At 41.2% G+C, this 20,704-nt stretch overlaps 1 protein-coding gene and 1 long non-coding RNA gene across 3 annotated transcripts in view; one reads left to right on the top strand and one right to left on the bottom strand.

Moving 5' to 3' along the window:
- LOC110148326 (uncharacterized) overlaps positions 1-16,893 on the top strand; it is a 47,485-nt gene extending 30,592 nt beyond the window's left edge. Inside the window, exon 4 of the long non-coding RNA XR_011489327.1 lies at positions 16,257-16,893. This is a non-coding gene — a long non-coding RNA (uncharacterized lncRNA). The remainder of the gene's footprint in view (positions 1-16,256) is intronic.
- SNRPB2 (small nuclear ribonucleoprotein polypeptide B2) lies at positions 7,128-19,873 on the bottom strand. Of its 2 annotated transcripts, none has more exons than XM_020910260.2 (7): positions 19,767-19,873; positions 17,854-17,943; positions 17,035-17,207; positions 10,319-10,459; positions 9,653-9,703; positions 7,980-8,068; positions 7,128-7,495 (listed from the first exon to the last, which is right to left on the bottom strand). In XM_020910260.2, the coding sequence occupies exons 2-7, from the start codon at positions 17,915-17,917 to the stop codon at positions 7,336-7,338; spliced, it is 678 nt and encodes a 225-aa protein (XP_020765919.1). In that variant the 5' UTR covers positions 17,918-17,943; positions 19,767-19,873; the 3' UTR covers positions 7,128-7,335. The 2 variants fall into 2 exon arrangements, with proteins under 2 accessions (XP_020765919.1, XP_020765918.1); XM_020910259.2 differs by lacking the exon at positions 19,767-19,873 and adding an exon at positions 19,634-19,760.
- Between the last annotated feature and the right edge of the window lie 831 nt (positions 19,874-20,704).

Genomic DNA, 20,704 nt, shown 5'->3' with positions numbered 1-20,704 from the left:
TTTTCCTTTCTATAATCTAGAGGCCTGAGAGGATCTCGGGGAAAATGAAAGCATCGATCAAACCCTCGTAATACTGATCCGGCAGCTGTTTCACAGACTGTAACAGTCTCCAGCCAGCCCTTGACACAGGCGAGTTCAAAGACAATTGCCATTTAAGAGGCACTTTCTGGAATGAGGACTACACAAACTCAGCCAGGCCCCCTCAAAGCAGAGTGAAACGTTGAATAAAGCCACCTCTGAGTCACAACTAAGCCAACTAAGCTGAGGCTCAGAAGCCACCGTGGGCTGTTCAAAGGCGAAGAACTAAGAAAAGAGAGATGCCAGCCTCCTGAGGGCCACTTGAGCAGGCCTGGGATGTCCCAGAGTTCTGCAGCAGGAAGAGATGGGGTGGAAACTAGAAGCTTCTCTGTAAAAGTTTACTCACAAATAGGAATTCAAATTACAAAACTCAGCAAGCCATTGTGCCTGGTAGCGCACCACACATTGGGGTCTGATGGGGTGGGGGTAGGGTGGGGCCAGAGGTTCAGAGATGGACTGTGCCCTGAGCTTCCTTCCCTCATTCTTCTGGATTTTCAGATGGACTCTCTGAACCTTTAATCCCCCAAAGACATTTTATTTTTTCTTAAGTTCCTAAATTAGCTTCTCAGTCTGGGGTTCTTAAAATGTAGGCTGTGGCTCCTTTAGGATGCAAAAATAGGCTTGGACAAGTGGATGGGATGCAGGCAGCCTCCTTGCCATGATGTCCAAGGCCCTGCAGGATTTGTCCACCTCCCTCCGCCCTCTGGAATCACCTTCTGTCACTGTCCCTCCCCGGCTCTGTTCCTGCCACACCAGCCGCTGTCTTTTGAAAACGCGAAGCTCACGTCTACTTCATGCCTTTTGGGCTTATTGCCTTTTCCTGTGGATACTGGCCTTCACGCCTCTGATGGTCAAGATGGCTCGACAGACAGACCAGCTTAACAGAGACACTTGCACTCCCTTGACCCGATCTGTCCATCACACGAAACCGTGGACCCTGTCCTAATACGTTTCACTACGTGACTTGGCTTGTTCACTTACCTGGTGGCTGTTTGTCCCCTGATGCCACAGTGAACACTCCACAAGGTGGGGACCTTTTCCATCTTGTCCATTGCTCTACTTTTAGCACCCAGAAAAATACTCGGTATTCATAAATTGGTATTCATTGAAAGCATGCATGATTCCCCCCAAATTGTATGCTTAGGTGTGTACGTGCATGTATACTCTACCCCCCACCCCCACCCGGGGAAAGTCCCTAGGTTTTATCAGACCTAAAGAGAGGTTCAGGCTTCCCTGGTTGCTCCGTGGTAAAGAATCTGCCTTCAATGCAGGAGATGTGGGAAACCTAGTTTCGATACCTGGGTTGGGAAGATCCCCTGGAGGAGGGCACAGAAACCTACTCCAGTATTCTTTCCTAGAGAATCCTACAGGCAGAGGGGCCTGGCGGGCTGCAGTCCATGGGATTGTAAAGAGTGGGACAGTACTGAAGAGACTTCACACACACACACACACACACACACACACACACACACACACACACACACACTTTCATTGCACCCTTCAAATTAAGACTCATTAACTAAATGATTAGGACAGAGATGCTGGGGTCTTGCCACCAAAACATGGTGCCCAGACTAGCAACTTTAGCATCGTTTTATAAAGTCTCTCAGACCCTACCCCAGACCTGCTAAATTGCAAACTACTTTTTACATGATACAGAAGTGATTTGTATGGACAGTAAAGTTTGAGAAGTGCTGCTTGAGAGCAATCAAATACGGCACAGATTTTTAGCCAGGATTTCACATTCACTATTACGCCTTTGCTGGATTCATTTTCAAGAGACAAAATGCCTATTAAATACCCTAACAGAAAATACTTTAACTAATAAGAACCTACTGTATAGCACAGGAAACTCAATACTCTGTAACGACCTGTGTGGGAAAAGAATCTAAAAGAGTGGATATACATAAAACTGATTCACTTTGCCGTATAGCAGAAACTAACACAACATTGTAAATCAACCATACTCGAATAAAAATTAATTTAAAAAACTTACATCCACACAGAAACCTGCTCAAAAATCCTTTAAGCCTTTAAAATATATATATATATATATATATATTTGGCTGCGTTCAGTGTTAGTTGCAGCAGGCAACTTCATTGCGGTCTTCATTGCGGCATGTGGGATCTTGAGTCGTGCGTGCAAACTCCGAGTTGCATGTGGAACCTGGTTCCCTGACCAATGACCAAGCCCAGGGTCCCTGCACTGGGAGCGTGGAGCCACTGGGTCACCAGAGAAGCCCCAAGCCTTTACGTTTAAAATGGAGATAGCAGGGGGAGGAGAGGGTGGGACCAACCGAGATAGCAGCGCTGAAATACACACACTACCACGTGTAACGTAGACCGCTGATGGGAAGCCGCTGTGTAGAGCTCAGCCTGCGGCTCTGTGAAGACCTGGAGGGGAGGGATGGGGGCGGCGGGAGGGAGGTCCAAGAGGGAGGGGGTACATGTATACTTAGGGCTGATTCGTGTTGTTGTATGGTGAAAACCAGTACAACATTGTAAAGCAATTATCCTCCAATTAAAAAAATGGAGGTGTGAGCCTCTCACAATAGTTTCCATTTTGACACTATCCTCTATTTATCAATAGACTGCATTTGAATCTAATCATATAACCTACTTCATAAAGGTAGAAATCTACTTTGTTAATTCTTAACATTGACTCACGTTAGAATTACGCAGTGAGCTTGAGAAATATTGACGACTGGGTTTCACTCCTGGAGGCTGGGATGTAGTTGATGTGGTTGTAGGTTACTGTTGTTGTTAAGTCATGTCTGACTCTTGGGAGTCCAAGGCTGTTGCCCGCCAGGCTCCTCTGTCCATGGGATTTCCCAGGCAAGAATACTGGAGTGGGTTGCTACTTCCTTCTCTAGGAGATCCTCCCCGACCCAGGGATTGAACCCGCACCTCCTACATTGGCAGGCAGATTTTTTACTGCTGAGCCACCTGGGAAACCCAGTTGTAGGTTAGGTCTGAGTATTTGCAAATATCTTGCAGTTGATTCTAACATGCAGCCAAAGTTGAAAGTTAAATTCAAGTTGAAAACCACTATATTTAATGATGACAACATCTGCTCTCTTCAGGCATTCTGTACAGCTCCCACAGATGAGTAAGGTAAGGACGGTCAGAAGATCCTAGTTTGACTGTATCATCTTCAAAATATAGCTAATAAATATAGGAAGATTAATGGGCCTGGAGGAGAAGAATAGGTTACAAGTAAGGAGATGGGGAAGGCGAAAATAAACCTGGTGCCACGGGGTTGCACTCAGAGGTACTGTTGCAAATTCATTAGTGTTTAATATAATTGAATAGATATATCCATAGACACATAGTTGTGAGGAGCTTCCCTAGTGGCTCAGCTGGTAAAGAATCCGCCTGCAATGTGGGAGACATGGGTTCGATCTCTGGGTTGGGAAGATCCCCTGGAGAAGGATAGGCTACCCACTCCAGTATTCTGGCCTGGAGAATTCCATGGACTTCCCTGGTAGCTCAGATGGTAAAGCGTCTGTGTACAACGCGGGAGACCTGGGGTTTGATCCCTGGGTCAGGAAGATCCCCTGGAGAATGAAATGGCAACCCACTCCAGTATTCTTGCCTGGAAAATCCCATGGACAGAGGATCCTGGTAGGCTACAGTCCATGGGGTCGCAAAGAGTCGGACACGACTGAGTGACTTCACTTCACTTATAGTTGTGATATCTCTATAAAATTAGGATTCTGAAAGGCTTAGGACAGGCTGAAGAACCGACAGGAGACTAAAGAGATGTGACAACTACACTCAACACATGATGGGTCATGATTGGGACATCAATAAATCGGATGGATGCTATTTCCTGATGTTGCTGGTCATCTTGGAGTTATGTGAGAGAGTGGTCTTGTACTTAGAAAATACATCCTGAAGGATTAAGGGGTGATGAGCAACTAGGTCCACACACTCTCAGATGGTTCTGCTAGGGTGCAGGAGGGCTCCCCAAGTAAGCCACAATGGTATAGTGATTAGTTTGAATTAGTTACTTAAAACACAACCAGCAAGAGTGACACTCTGACCCTCATTTCTGTCCCCCAGAAAGCAGAAAATAAATCTCTCATGAGAAAGGTGTACCATCAAGGGGTAAGACACCCTTTTCACCAGAGAGAGGGAATTCAGGTCAGGAAACGTGTATAAACCTTATTCTTGAATTTACTACCAGGGACAAACTGCTTAGATTCCTCACTATTTGAGCACCCAAGACCCAAGTTTCTTTGCCCTGTCAATTCTACTTTATTGTTTCTTTCTCTAAAAGGTATAAAAGTTGCCTGCTTTGAATTTTTTAATAGCTGAAGTTACAAAGGTAATGTTAAGACATAAATATTATATACAATTTGTTGAAAAACCAAGAAGAGAAAATACTATGGATCATCTGTAAAGTAATACAATGATTTCTGAGGCTGATTTAAAGTTGCCAAAATTAAATTTAGCATTTGCCACTAATTTAAGACAAATACTGTAATTTATTTTTTAAAAAAATGAAAAAATAAAAAAGTTTGCTTTGGCCACTATTTAGGTTCTCACTTCTATGGGACCTCTGTGCACATGAATTAACATTTGTATTTTCTCCTGTTAATCTGTTTTGTGTCAATTTTATTATTAGTCCAGCTAGAAGAATTCGGGAGGGGTGGCTGGGAAATTTTCCCTTCCTGACAGTTAAAAAACATTTATGGGAGTTCTGTCTACTTTTTTGGCTACTTTCATATAAATTGGAATTTTTTTTCAAAATAAACAGTTTTCAACAGTAATCAGATGTCACTTCTCTGCTTGAACTCTTCTGACGGAACTTATGTCCCACACAGACTTGCATGTGGATGTTCAGAGTCACTTTATTCACAATGGTCCTAAACTGGAAAGAACTCAAAATGCCCATCCACTTGCAGAACAAACTGCTGATCCACACAATAGAGATAAACCTCAAAAGCATTCTAGGGGACTCCCTTGGAGATGCAGTAGGCGGGAATCCACCTGCTGATGCGGGGGCACAGGTTCGATCCCTGGTCTGGGAGGATTCCACATGCAGAGGAGCACCTTAGCCCATGTGCCACAACTCCTGAAGCCCGTGCGCCTAGAGCCTGTGCTCAAGAGAAGCCACCACAATGGAAGCCTGGCGCACCGCAACCAGGAGGAGCCCCCACTCACCACAACCAGAGAAAGCCCACGCGCGGCAACCAAGATCCAGCACAACTAAAAAGAATAGCAATGATAATAATAATAAAAACATTCTACGAACTTCCCTGGTGGTTCAGGGTTTAAGACTTCACACTTACACTGCAGGGGGTGGGGTTCAATCCTTGGTGAGGCAACTAGGATCCCACGTGCTGCCCAATGAGGCCAAAAAGTTAAATAAAAGCATTCCAGACAGGGCACATTTGCTGCGATAGAAAGCAGATGAGTGGTTGCCTAGGGTTGGGATGGGGACACTGACTGCAAAGGAGCACAAGGGAGCCCCTTCTCTGAGGCGTGACGGAATGCTCTGTATCTTGATTATGACCTTCGAACAGCTGTATACAACTGCCAAAACTCATCAAATACTAACATGGGTGAACGCTATCACTGTAACTCAGTATACAAAATCCTCTAACCGTTCCGCATTTTGGAGTGTAAGCATGCCCTTAAAATGGCCTACACAATCCCCTTTTCCATCCACCCTCTCCTTCCCTCTGACACCAACCACTGTGGCCAACCTCCCCTTGAACAGCCACTCAGAGCAGGGCCAGTCTGTGTTCTGAGACTAAGTACAGTTACCAAGAGCAAGCAGGAAGAAAATGTACTAGCAACTGGGACTGCTGTCAACATACAAGAGCAGTCTTTTTTTCGAGAAGCTCACTGTTAATAATATCACTTGACAACTAAGAAGTTTTTCGTAAGAGTCAGACTCTGCAAGTGGTGAAGTTTAAGGAATAAAAACTATTTTGCTTTTTCCTTACGTACACGTGGTAAAAATCTACAGAAGCCTAAAAGTGGTCTTAACATATATTCCACAAATACATTTAAAAAAAATCTAAATGGTAAGAAGTCTTGTTTCAGAAAATATTTAAACAGGGACACAAAGTGACCAATAGTGTCACTTTTACCATGTGCTATACATAAAAAATTGTCCACTTCTAAAGACACCCATGGTTTTGCTAGCAGGGGATTGAACTGATAGCCTTAAGTAGAAATCAAACACTACAGAAAATGAACTTTGGAAATACCTGAGTATTGGTGTTTAAGAAGCACAATGAGGCAGCAAGTTTAGGATTGGCAACCATTGGTTTAGACTGCTAGTCTTCAAAAAGATTAAACATCTTTCCTTTGGAGATCATTCAAGAGGTATTAACTGAGTAGGTATTCCTTAGGAAACACCCTATCTCAAGAGGGTAAGAGCACAAGATGTGAAGTCTGAAGACAATATTCACTTTTTCTCCGTTTTCCCAGAAAACATTTAATATAGTTACTCTTAAATGGTCTTTATTAAAGTAAAAAATGAATGAAAAGATTTGTGAAATGCCTACGACTGGCTCATTTGACTCTGAAGATGAAATTCAGATCCTGCCCAGGTCTCATTTTCTTCTAATACGCAGGATGATCATCATTACTTTTAGTACAAGAGTAACAAAGGGACTTCCCTGATGGCGCAGAGGCTAAGACAGTGCTCCCGAAGCAGCAGGGCCCGGGTTCGATTCATTCTCAGGGAACTAGATCCTACATGCCACAACCAAAGATCCCACATGCTGCTAAGACTCACTGCAGCCAAATACATACATACATGAATGAATAAATATTAAACAAACACAAAAAACTGGGCTCCAGGATGGCAGTTCATATGCATAAAAAATAACAGAAAATCTAATCAAGTGCTTGATCTAATTCTTTTACTTCTATTAAAGTGTCTCTACCATTAAAGTTTCTCTAGCATTAGCTGCTCCAAGATAACACTAGAAAAGTATCCCATTACAGATTTATATACCTTAAGATGTGTCCTTGACTAGCACCAGCATTTGATGACAGGGCAGTGGGCCAATAAACGAAATACTAAGTAAGGAATACAAATAAAAATTTTATTGTACAAAATTAAGGCCTTCACAGTTCACTAAGGCTAAACAGAGACTAGATAACCTTTTAAATCCTTTACAAAAAGTTCACATACACTTCCCCTTTCCCAACTATTAAAATGAACTGACCAAATGTTATCAAAATGAAAGCTATAAATAACACTGAGTCCTTTAAAGATAGCTATCCCAAATGTTATTTTTTGGCATAGGTGATCTTCATGGCATGGGACGGTGTGATCTTAAATCCCTGCAGAGCATCCCTGGCAGCTCCAGCCTGTCCATCATTTTCAAATTCAACAAAAGCGATGTCATGCCTCCCAGGTACCAAACGTACTTCCTTGAAACCAGGGAACCTATAAAGAATTAAAACAATGCTTATATATGTAAACAATTTCTATATATGCAAATATAGAAATGACATCAAATACAAAATGTCTATTCTGTATTTAAATTTGTTAAGCAACATCATGATATACATCCAGGAAAATGATCACATCCCATCAAGAATCCTAAGTGGGATGGAAGAGCCTGAAACATAATTAATACCTGAAAAGAACTGCAGGAATCATGTAAGCTAATTCTATTTCTGTCACTTCATCAAAGCTTTTGTCTCCTATTTTACTTATCAACTAGAATTAGTAATTCAAATGTTAGAGGTAATTTAGCTTTTTATTTGCTTAATCTGCATACTGGTTTCAATTCATGATTAATCCTGGAGCAAATCAATGAAGCCATAAGGAATTATTGTGTGATATACAAATGGATTCAACCCAGGGAAGTGCTATCTGTCCTGTCAGGAGGCTCTCAGAACACAGACTTGCTTATGAAAACACTTACTGATTAAACAGCATGGATAGCATCATCTCATTAGTCTCTTCTGGTAAATTATTAAGGAATAAAATATAGTTTGGAGGGTAATCAGGGACCTATTAAAAAGAAAAGGCCAAGTTAACTTATAAGTATAAAAAGTACAGTAAGCCATTTTGGTTCTTACATTTAAATATAAACTTCAGAGAATTACATTCCACAGTTTAAGGCTTATGAAATCTTACCACATCAAGCACTAAAGGTGAAAAACAGTGACACCAGAGAAGTAAACAAAACCTAACAGAAATTAAGATTATAAATATTATTAACAGTTTTAAAGTATTTAATTAATAGTATTTAAATAATATTTAAGTTTTAAGCATCTGGAGGCAGCTGGAATAGAAGGGTTTTGTCATCTGGATTACATAACTGGTCCTAACAAAATCAGAGACGGCATTGGTGTCACCCGTCCTCAGCTGCTTAACCCTCAGATACTCAATCCTACTGCATACTATCTCCCAGTGTGTGAGAAAATTTTGAAAAATAAAGATTTCCACTTAGTGCTACAACTATGGAGCCCATGCTCTGCAACGAGAAGCCCGCACACCGCAGCTTGAGAATACACCCACTCACCACAACTAGAGAAAGTTTGTGCATAGCAATGGAGACCCAACGTAGCCAATAAATAAATTAAAAAGCAAAATTAAAAAAGAGAAAGAGAAAGATTTCCATGTAGAATCTATATTTGGCGATTTTTAATGTTTTTTACAAGTAAATGAGAGTAAATTTCATGGGAGAAAGCAGATGAAATGTAAAGAACTTAGGGCTTAGACAATTATGTGCTGAACTATAACTGCTGAAAGACTTCAAAGTAGTAGAAAATGCAAGTAACTTAAAATCAGAGGAGGAAAACCTCAGTGGTGCAAGGAATTCCCTGGATGTAAGGATCCTGTCAGACCCTAATATGTAAGGACCAAGTGGGAAACTATTAGTGTATAACTCAAGCTTTCTGAGGCCTTTACTGGGAAGATTTGGTAGAGTTTCCTGATAAATCTATATTGTGCTAAGTTGCTTCAGTTGTGTTCGACTCTGTGCCCACATGGACTATAGCCGCCAGGGTCCTCGGCCCATGGAATTCTCCAGGCAAGAATACTGGAGTGGTTGGCCATTTCCCCCTCCAGGGGATCTTCCCAATCCTGGGATTGAACCCAAGTCTCCCTGTGCAGTTCCTGCACTGCAGGCTGATTCTATACCGTGGAGTCACTGGGTAAAGATCTGTATCAGGAGACTTAAATATATATATACTGAGGAAATAAGAACAAAGGTAACTATAGAACAACTTTGCTCTTTGAGAAAAGATGGATTAGTGCTTCAGTCAATGGGAATGGATTCCAAGCAACAAGCCTGGAAAGCTCTGGGCCACATCATGTGAAGAAAACAACCATTCTGTTTCTTGTCTTTATAGAGCTTAGAATGTATCATTTAATCCTGTCATTGATCACTGTGGGAAGCAAGGAGTAAAGTCAGGTTTTGTTTTCTTCTTCTTAAAGAAAAATAAAATGTTTTGAGGAAGAAGGTTCCACATTATTGTGGCTTATAGATGGAATCATTTTCAGTTTTTAGAGACATGAGGGTTGTTGTACATTACTGCTATTGTTTTGTAATTTTATTTTAAAGTAAGTATCACATGGGAAAAAAATTACCTGAGGATTCTGTGTTGCATTTCCTTGGGTATTAGCTGAATTTGGTGTTCCCTAAATGAAAAAAAGTGAGAAACAGTTAAAACTTCCAATCCCTCTAAAAAAGTAGCAAGTGTTTAAAATTACTGAACTAAAAATAAGATTAACATAGATTTTTTAATTCATTTTATTTTCTTTGCGAATTTACATCTTAAAACTCTGACTCAAACATTTATGGTATTTATAACTTGTCAAATATTTTTGAAAGGTCTATATCATAAAAGTCAACCTAAGTTTCAAAATTACGGAGAAATATATAGGAGAAAAATTAAGGACCAGCCTTTCTCACTTTTCTTTTTTTAAACCAACTAGGAAAAAAAAAATCAACCATTAAACTTATTAAAACTGATTTCTAATTACTTTCAATCTGAAAGTAACTAGTTTTTGGATGATAATTTCACCTTTATCTGGAATTTTTTAATTAGATTTTGAATTTATGAACTGTTCAAAGGATGATTTCAGTGGAATACTAATAAAGATAAAATCTACAGTATTATTTATACACAGAACTTGAAAAATAAGCCAATAGATATTAACGTATTTTGGAAAATGATGGAGTTAAACATCATGCAAATTCAAATAAAACTGTCTGATATACAACAACAAAATATGAACTTTTGCCCATCTTACCTGACCAGGCTTTTTGTTCATGGTTGTTGCAGTCTGTTCCACAGTTTTGGCTTTCTTCTTTTCTTTTTTCTTTTCTTTGTCAGCAAAAGTGCCACGCATTTTAGATATTATATCAGAATCTGTTTTGGCGTACTGGATTCGCTGTTTTAATTATTTAAAAACAAGTTACTTTTCATTATGCTGAAGGCTATTTACACTTGTAATTAATATTTCAAATTTCATTACACAAATATGAGCTAATTTTAAACACATCCTGAAGGAAATCTGTCAAGTATACTGAGTGCCAAAAGAAAATAAATTGTGGCCCCTGATTCGCAACTGAGACAAAGTTAGATTCAACTATGTTTATTAGAAGAACCACAGATTTTCATACGGGAGAAACAGGACTTTGAAAAATCTGCACCACTGATCCTTTCCATTAAAAGAAAGAGAAGAGTGCACTGGAAAGCTGTCTATGCCTTACAGGGACACTCGACAGGTCAAGATGTGCATGGACTTTGTTACAAGTTAAAGTACTGAAGACTGAGAATGACTTTCCTTTGAATCTGGACTATTACTTTTATTTTATTTACTTTATTTATTTATTTTTTGGACTATTACTTTTAAATGAAATAATGAATAGTGGCATCAACTTAAATTTAAAAAGCTTTGAAAGGAAATAATAAGATGGCATCACACTGTGCAACCAGGCCACCTGCATGAATAATGCGCCACAGGCAGTGTAAAACTTTTCTTTCCTGGGGTCCAGAAAGCTGAAACTACCTCTCTGATCATATCAAAACACCAGTTCTACCAATTCCTCTCTACAGTTGTCTTCTATGGCAAGACTTTGACCTCAGTGTGAAGAGACCAAGTGACACCTTACAATAATGCAGGTTTGCTCAGGGAACTCCACTCAGTGCTGTGACCTAACTGGGAGGGAAATCCAAAAAGCGCGGATGTATTTATACATCCGCAGGGCTGGGTCACTTTTCTGTACAGTAGAAACCAACACAACACTGCAAAGCAACTGTACTCCAACAGAAATTAATTTTAAAAAATAATGAAGGTTTGAAAACAAAGAAATTGTTAAAGCCAACAGCAGCTCTTTCCCTTCCTTTATGTTAACTAGAGATGACTACACGGGGGGGGGAAACAAGAGGAGAGCAAGCCTCTCACGACATCTCCATCCCTTCAGTCAGTCAGTTCAGTCACTCAGTCATGTCCTGCTCTTTGCGACCCCATGGACTGCAGCACGCCAGGCCTCCCTGTCCATCACCAACTACTGGAACTTACTCAAACTCACGTCCGTTGAATCGGTGATGCCACCCAACCATCTCATCTTCTGTCATACCCTTCTCCTCCCGCCTTCAATCTTTCCCAGCATCAGGGTCTTTTCAAATGAGTCAGTTCTTTGCATCAGGTGGACAAAGTATTGGAGTTTCAGCTTCAGCATCAGTCCTTCCAATGAATATTCAGTCCTTTAGGATGGACTGGTTGGATATCCCTGCAGTCCAAGAGATTCTGAATAGTCTTTTCCAACACCACAGTTCAAAAGCATCAATTCTTTGGTGCTCAGCTTCCTTTATAGTCCAACTCTCACATCCATACATGACTACTGGAAAAACCATAGCTTTGACTAGACAGACCTTTGTTGGCAAAGTAATGTCTTTGCTTTCTAATATGCTGTGTAGGTTGGTCATAACTTTTCTTCCAAAGAGCAAGTGTCTTTTAATTTCATGGCTACAGTCACCATCTGCAGTGATTTTGGAGCCCCAAAAAATAAAGTCTGTCACTGTTTCCCATCTATTTGGCATGAAGTGATGGGACTGGATGCCATGATCTTAGCTTTTTGAATGCTGAGTTTTAAGCCAGCTTTTTCACTCCCTTCTTTTGCTTTCATCAAGAGGCTCTTTAGTTCTTTGCTTTCTGCCATAAAGGTGGTGTCATCTGCATATCTGAAGTTATTGATATTTCTTTTGGCAATACTGATTCCAGCTTGTGCTTCATCCAGCTCAGGGTTTCTCATGATGTACTCTGCATGTAAGTTAAATAAGCAGGGTGACAATATACAGCCTTGACATAATTCTTTCCCTATCTGGAACCAGTCTGTTGTTCCATGTCCAGTTCTAACTGTTGTTTCCTGACCTGTATACAGATTTCTCAAAAGGCAGGTCAGGAGGTCTGGTATTTCCATCTCTTTAAGACTTTCCCACAGTTTACTGTGATCCACACAGTGAAAGGCTTTGGTGTAGTCAAGAAAGCAAAAGTAGATGTTTTTCTGGAACTCTCTTGCTTTTATGATGACCCAAAAGATGTTGGCAATTTGATTTCTGGTTCCCCTGCCTTTTCTAAATCCAGCTTGAATATCTGGAAGTTCACGGTTCACGTACTGTTGAAGCTTGGCTTGCAGAATTTTGAGCAGTACTTTGCTAGTGTGTGAGACAAGTGCAATTGTGGGTAGTTTCAGCATCTTTGGCATTGCCTTTCTTTGGGATTGGAATGAAAACTGACCTTTTCCAGTCCTGTGGCCACTGCTGAGTTTTCCAAATTTGCTGGCATACTGAGTGCAGCACTTTCACAGCATCATCTTTTAGGATTTGAAATAGCTCAACTGGAATTCCATGACCCTCACTAGCTTTGTTTGTAGTGATGCTTCCTAAGGCTCCCTTGACTTCATATTCCAGGATGCATGGCTCTAGATGAGTAATCACAATATTGTGATTATCTGGATTGTGAAAATCTTTTGTGTACAGTTCTTCGGGGTAGTCTTGCCACACTTCTTAATATCTTCTGCTTCTCTTAGGTCCATACCATTTCTGCCCTTTATTGTGCCCATCTTTGCATGAAATGTTCCCTTGGTATCTCTAATTTTCTTGAAGAGATTTCGAGTCTTTCCCGTTCTATTGTTTTCCTCTATTTCTTTGCATTGATCACCGAGGAAGGCTTTCTTATCTCTCCTTGGTATTCTTGGGAACTCTGCATTCAAATGGGTATATCTTTCCTTTTCTCCCCCGCCTTTCACTTCTCTTCTACTCACAGCTATTTGTAAGGCGTCCTCAACCATTCTGTCTTTTTGCATTTCTTTTTCTTGGGAATGGTCTTGATCCCTGTCTCCTGTACAATGTCACGAACCTCCATCCATTGTTCTACAGGCACTCTATCAGATCTAATCCCTTAAATCTATTTCTCACTTTCACTGTATAATCATAAGGGATTTGATTTAGGTCATACCTGAATGGTCTGGTGGTTTTCCCTACTTTCTTCAATTGAAGTCTGAATTTGGCAGTAAGGAGTTCATGATCTGAACCACAGTCAGTTCCCAGTCTTGTTTTTGCTGACTGTATAGAGCTTCTCCATCTTTGGCTGCAAAGAATATAATCAATCTGATTTCGGTATTGATCATCTGGTGATGTCCATGTGTAGAGTCTCCTCTTGTATTGTTGGAAGAGGGTGTTTGCTATAACCAGTGCGTTCTCTTGGCAAAACTCTGTTAGGATTTGCCCTGCTTCATTCTGTACTCCAAAGCCAAATTTGCCTGTTACTCCAGGTGTTTCCTGACTTCCTACTTTTGCATTCCAGTCCCCTATAATGAAAAGGACTTGTAAGGTCCTCTAGAAGGTCTTGTAAGTCTTCACAGAACCGTTCAACTTCAGCTTCTTCAGCATTACTGGTCAGGCCATTACAACGGTCATCTGAGTTAAATTCACCCATTCCAGTCCATTTTAGTTCGCTGATTCCTAAAATGTTGACGTTCACTCTTGCCATCTCCTGTTTGACCATTTCCCATTTGTTTTAATTCATGGACTTAATATTTCAGGTTCCTATGCAATATTGCTCTTTACGGCATCAGACTTTACTTCCATCACCAGTCACATCCACAACTGGGTGTGGTTTTTGCTTTGACTCTGTCTCTTCACTCTTTCTGGAGTTATTTTTCCACTGATCTCCAGTAGTATACTGGGCACCTACCAACCTGAGGAATTCATCTTTCAGTGTCCTATCTTTTTGCCTTTTCATACTCCATCCCTTAGGCTTCCTCTGATTGCAGGACTTCCTCCAAGTGTTAACCCTGCCAGCAACTCTGCTAGTCTCGCACATCATCTAACCAAAAGGAGCAGGTTTGTATTAACTCTGACTCGGTCCAGGGATTCTCTCCCAACTCCGCTGGGTCTTCAACCTTCTTCCTGACCTGAGAAGATCTTGGGTTGATCCTATACTTGCCCCTATGGCCTGTGAAAATCTCTCACCCCAGCCCTCTCTCTTAGCTGGCTGGTCTAGAGCAGCAGTTCTCAACCTAAGGAGAATCTGCCCACCAGGACACATCTGGCACTGCTGGCTGGAGACACTGCATCGTCACGCTAAGTGGGCAGAGGCCAGAGATGCTGTTAAACACTCTCTGATGAACCAGAAAGCCCAAACCATAAAAAAATGTTATTCAGTTCAAAATGTCAAAAGTGCCAGTGTTGAAAAACAGTAGACTAAATACTGATGAGGGATAAAAATTCACCCGCAGCTTAGAGAAGGTGCAAGATTTACATTTATAAGAGGTTTCATGAAAGACACCCTTAGGAAGGTGGTTTCACTTTTCTGAGGTATTTTTGGAATTAAAGAGCCAAATGTCCTTGAATCACAGAGAATAATTTTGTTCTGAGTTCCAAGTTGTAGACAATTTTGTTCACTTTTGATCTGGTATGTTGGCATTAAAACAGAAGAGCAACTGAAACCACCTAAGTAAATATAAACAAGATAGCTCAAGGAACTTTCTTTTCCCTCTTCCAGGATGCTGGAGATTTGGCAGTACCTCCTACTTTGCTGAAGGCAGAGAAGAGACCTCCTACAATACCTCCAATATGAGATCAGTCTAATGGGCTTCTCCCTTTGATTTTCAGTAACTAGCTGGCAAGGTGAAGCCAGTGCCAAATGCAGCAAACAATTTCCAGCTTTCCGGGACTTCAATCCCAGGCATATGCAAACATGTCATCTCAACTTAACAGACAGTCCTAAAGCCCTTTATGGGAATAAATGGCTTCTTCATACTAACATAATTTCAGATTTAAACTAAAACCCAGTCTTATGCTACTACCAGCTGAGATCTCAATTATGCTAGTTCTTCATGCTACTGAGAAAGATACATTGGTTTCAGGAAATGCCAATTTACCGTAAGTTGGGGTAGATAGATAGGTTCAGTTTTTCTGGAATACGACTTTCCAAACATACGATGGTGGGAAACAGTCAGGTGGGAAATAATGGGAAAAGGAGAGTCGGATAGAGGATGGGGAGAAAATGTGTGGCAGTTTAACAGACAAAAAGTGCTCAGTCCTGAATTAAACAGTGCAGGACTGACGAGGTCCTTGGAGTGCTGACTATGCCAACACTGCCTGGTATTGTGTGTGTCTTCTTAGGACACAGATACACCCTTCCATCTGCATGCCTGCTATGGCTGCTTCTCCAACTATAAAGGCAGTTTAAAGATCTGCAAAAGAGATCATCTGGCTCGTAAAGCCTAAAATATTTACTATCTGGCCCTTTACAGATCAGATTCCTATCCTAATTGAGGGGGGAAAAAGTCACAATATTGGATGTCAGCAGATTAGCTTTCAAGTCCTGAAGATGCCACTGGTTACAGTAACATAAGCTTTCTGTGCCTGATTCTTAATTTGTAAAAAGAGATCACAGCGGTGACCTACACTACAGATTATGGGCCAAATCCAGCCCATGGCCCCTTTTTGTATGGCCTATGAGTTAAGAACTTTTTTCTTTCTTTTTACAATTTTTAAAGGATTATTTAAAAAACCACACACACACACACACACACACACAAGAATATGCAATACAAACTCTATGTGGTCCACAAAGCTTACAATATTATCTGGTCTTTTATAAAAGTTTTTGCTTGCCTGTAAATTTGACCAAAGAATATTCAGTCTGCTTATTTGTTTTTGTTGTTTTTTTACAGGTGGTGAAACGGAACATGCACAAAAAGTCAATATATGGCAGAACCAGAATGAGAACATGGGACCCTGAAACTCTTGGCCTCGGCTCTTTCCCCAGCACCCCTTCCCATCACATTCCAGTTCCAGAAGAAAAGTACTAAAGTCCATACCCAAGGTAGAATGTACCCATTCAAAGACCAAGAGATTATATACTCTGTCTCCAGCCTGATCCAATCCTCTACCATCTCTGACTTATACCAATGCCTCCTGAGTTCCCTACTTCCCTGCCCACAACTCAACTTTGACCTAGCAGCTAAATGTGAAATCTCAGGTCATTCCTGAGTTTAAAACTGTTCTTAGATCAGTGCTTTGACTGCATAGCTTCTAAAGTACAGTATTTCACTATGGTATTTTCTGAAACTTCGGACTGGATTTCCTCTTTGACTCATGATTTTGGTTTTGTGTTGTTTTACAAATTTACAAACAGAGGTTTCTTTTTAATCTTTGGAGTAATTTATTTCTAGTTCTCAGTTCTTTTGAGATGACAGTATTGCCTATACTGCCATTGTTCTTAAAATATTCTACATCTCTGCGTATTTTGCTTTTGCCTATCTGAACTATCACAACTCAAGAAATGAATATAATAAACTCTACTACTAATGTGTTTCTATAAAAATAAATACATAAATAAACTCCAACCACTACACAGAAGGCACAAAGAAATAGCCACACTGTCAAGGGTCTATTTACAAATCTACCATACCATTAATAGTGATTAAAGCCAAAATAAGACTGATTTACCATTGGTTTGCCATAAAATGGAAATCCTTGTAACTGTCTCAAGGCATTTGTAGATGAGCCCAGTTCCTTAAATATAACAAAGGCTTGTCCCCTCATCTTCATGGTCTTCAAAGCAACGATATCTACCACGTGGCCAAACTGAGAAAACAGGGCATACAGGGATCTCTTCAATTCTGCACAAAATTAGACAGGAAACAAGTTATTTGTGGATGAAACTATAACTGAAATTCTTTTTTTTTTTTTTTCATTTATTTTTATTAGTTGGAGGCTAATTACTTCACAACATTGCAGTGGGTTTTGTCATACATTGACATCAATAAGCCATGAAGTTACATGTATTCCCCATCCCGATCCCCCCTCCCACCTCCCTCTCCACCCGATTCCTCTGGGTCTTCCCAGTGCACCAGGCCCGAGCACTTGTCTCATGCATCCCACCTGGGCTGGTGATCTGTTTCACTATAGATAATATACATGCTGTTCTCTCGAAACATCTTCTTAAAATGACACTGCACTGAGTGCACCCTACTCATTTATTTATACAAAGTTACATATTTTCCTAATAACATACTATTCCCAATGGCTGTTTAATTTTAAAAGTTTCTGAAACCATTTCATCTGAGTGAAAACAGATTCAACACATCTTCAGCCCCTACCTATTTTTAATCTTTGAAAAGTCTTAAAGTCTTTACACAATAAGGAATAAACCATTATCTCAAGCAGTGAGAAAGATGACTAGATGAGAACTTTTGAAGCTGTATAATTTTTAAGATGGTAGTAAATAAATACACTTTAGTTTTTAAAAAAAAAAAAAACACTTACCTTCCTTTTTAATTTTGTCATTCATATTGTTGATATAAATTGTGTGGTTTGGTCTGATATCCATGTTTTGGGTTAAACTGTTCCAACAGCCTAAAGAGACAATAAATATTCTGTTACTAAATAGGGAGGATTCGTTCACATTATAGGGTGGCATTAAGGACACAGCACAAAGGTACTGACTTTTCAACTGTTTCAACCCCAAATGTCAGTTTGAAAACTGAAAATATCACTTTGGCAGTAGTCTTTAAAACCTCTCCAAAACTTGCCAGCCCTCCTTTTTAAACAAAAGAACAGTTCTCAAGCTGAAAACTTGGTGGCACACCATTATCTAGCCAATTTTTAATAATATAATTTTATTCCATACATTTATTTTTATAACCTATTTTTCTTATGACAAGTGAGACTGTTTTTTCCATCTGCCTAATGAAACAACTTTCCCTTTTAAAAAGTATTTAAAAATTGAATAGATTTGGTGAAAAATGAAAAAAACAAGCTAACAAATGCACGTTCAGTAAAAATCATAAGACATAGAACATTAATGAAGTTTGCCAAGAACCCTTTCATGGGTACTCTCATAAAGCACTTCCATGTTATTAATTTATATACACCATCACCAACAGTCCTGACTCAAAGTCAAATCGAACGTACTTGAAACGCTGGCATACTACTGCATGATGGTTAAGAACTCAGATTCCAGTGCCAGTGGATCTGAATTCAAATCTTTCCATGCTTCTTACTAGCTGCTTGACTGATGGCAAGTACCTTAATCTCACAGGTTCACATCTGTAAAATGGGGATGGTAATTTGCCCAATAGAGCTCGGAAGACTAAATGAGATAAAATTCTTTGCAGCTTTAGAATGAGCAGTAAGCACTTAAAACAGCTGTCACTGCTGTTTATTACAGAATAAAGCAGGGATTCCCAGGTGGCTCAGAGGTAAAGCATCAGCCTGTCAACGCAGGAGACGCCGGCCCAAACCACGGGTCAGGAAGATCCCCTGAAGAAGAAAATGGCAACCCACTCCAGTATTCTTGCCTGGGAAATCCCATGGATAGAGGAGCCTGGCGTACTATAGTCCATGGGGTCGCAAAGAGTGGAACATGATTTAGTGACGAAACAACAAGAAATTAATGCAAGTTGCCCACGGTTTACATAGGTGATACGCAGAAGACCTGAAAATTCAACCCTTGTTTTCTGTCCCTTGCACTTTTCTTTCACACCCACCACACTATTTCATTTTTCCCACTGTTTTAGTCGCTAATTGGGACCATGCTTTATTTCCTTCGTGGCCCACATAGTCCTTCATTTCACGAACATTTGCACTCATAGTACGTGCACGGATTAGGATGTCTGACAAGCAAAACGCCGACAGACGAGGACTGTCCTCGTGCGGGTTGACACGTGAAAGGTAACGCTTCTCAGATGAGACCCCCTAAACTGAAACTTGGTGGACTGGTGACTCGAAGATAATGAAGAGAAGAAAGTGACAGGGATCAAACTGAGCAGGGACACCGGGAATCGCCTTCCGGATAGAAAAGGAGAGCCTCTGGGAGGCCCCTGAGGACCCACAGCGCGCTGTAAACGCCTCGCATCCATAACTTGACACGCAGCAACATCCGCCTACGGCCTCCGCCCGAAGCCCTAGGAAGCGGCCACGCCATGCCCGGCCCCGACTTGTCCCGCCTAAGACAAGCTAAGTCCAGGGGCCTCGCCAGACAAGCTAAGTCCAGAGGCCTCGCCAGACCCGAGCGTCAGTTTCCAAGCCTTCCTCAGCGACCCACCACAAACCGTCGGCTGCATACATTCTGGCCCCAGGGCCGCGGACCGCTTATTCTCGGCTTCCGCAGGAGGTTTGGCTAAGCCGCAACCCGCAGCCAGAAGAGAGAGAGCGATGAAAAAACCCCGCCAACTCACCGAACAGGTCCACCTCCTCCCGTAAGAACCACAAGGCAGAAGCCGGAAGCCGAATCAGTCACCGGAAATGACGTTCAAAGCGCCTCAATCGAAAGCCGATCAGTCAAGAAGCCGAGCCCAGAGTAGATCGATGCCCGTCGATCTAGATGGCAGTAAGTAATCGCTCTGAGCATGCGCACACCTGGTGGGCGGGGAGAACAGGTGTGAAGGGGAAACGGGGTAAGGGAAAGAGATTTGGGGGACTTCTGTGGGTTTAACTCGAATTCTGGGGGAGCGCAGTAAGAGTATAAGGATAGACGGTGATCAGTTCCGTCACCATGAGTTGGCGCTGTTCAACACAAAACATCCTGATAACACATCTGCGGACTTCCCTAGTGGTTCAGACGGTAAAGAATCAGCCTGCAATGCGGGAGACCTGGGTTCGATCCCTGGGTTGGGAAGATCCCCTGGAGGAGAGGGCATGACAACCCAATCCCATGGACCGGGGAGTGTGTGGCCTGCACTCTGATGGTACAGTTGGACATGATTGGACACGACAGACACATCTGTAAGTTGAAAGCACTGTAAGATGCAAATGCGAACACATGTAATAACACCTAACCTACCCAGCATCACACATTTAATCCAGACCTATCACAAACGTGCTCAGAACATTCACATTAGCCTTTTTATTGTTCAGTCGCTCAGTCGTGTCCAACTTTTTGCAACCCCATGGACTGCAGCACGCCAGGCTTCCCTGTCCTACAACATCTCCTGGAGCTTGCTCAAACTCATGTCCATTGAGTTGGTGATGCCATTCAACGATGGCATCCCCTTCGCCTCCTGCCTTCAATCTTTCCCAGCATCAGGGTTTTTCCCAATGAGTCAGTACTTCACATCAGGTGACCACAGTATTGGAACTTCAGCTTCAGCATCAATCCTTCCAATAGACATTCAGG

Source organism: Odocoileus virginianus, chromosome 9, assembly GCF_023699985.2.
Source record: "Odocoileus virginianus isolate 20LAN1187 ecotype Illinois chromosome 9, Ovbor_1.2, whole genome shotgun sequence".
In the NCBI taxonomy this organism is placed as follows: domain Eukaryota; kingdom Metazoa; phylum Chordata; class Mammalia; order Artiodactyla; family Cervidae; genus Odocoileus; species Odocoileus virginianus.
This window is presented reverse-complemented; position numbering and strand designations above follow the sequence as displayed.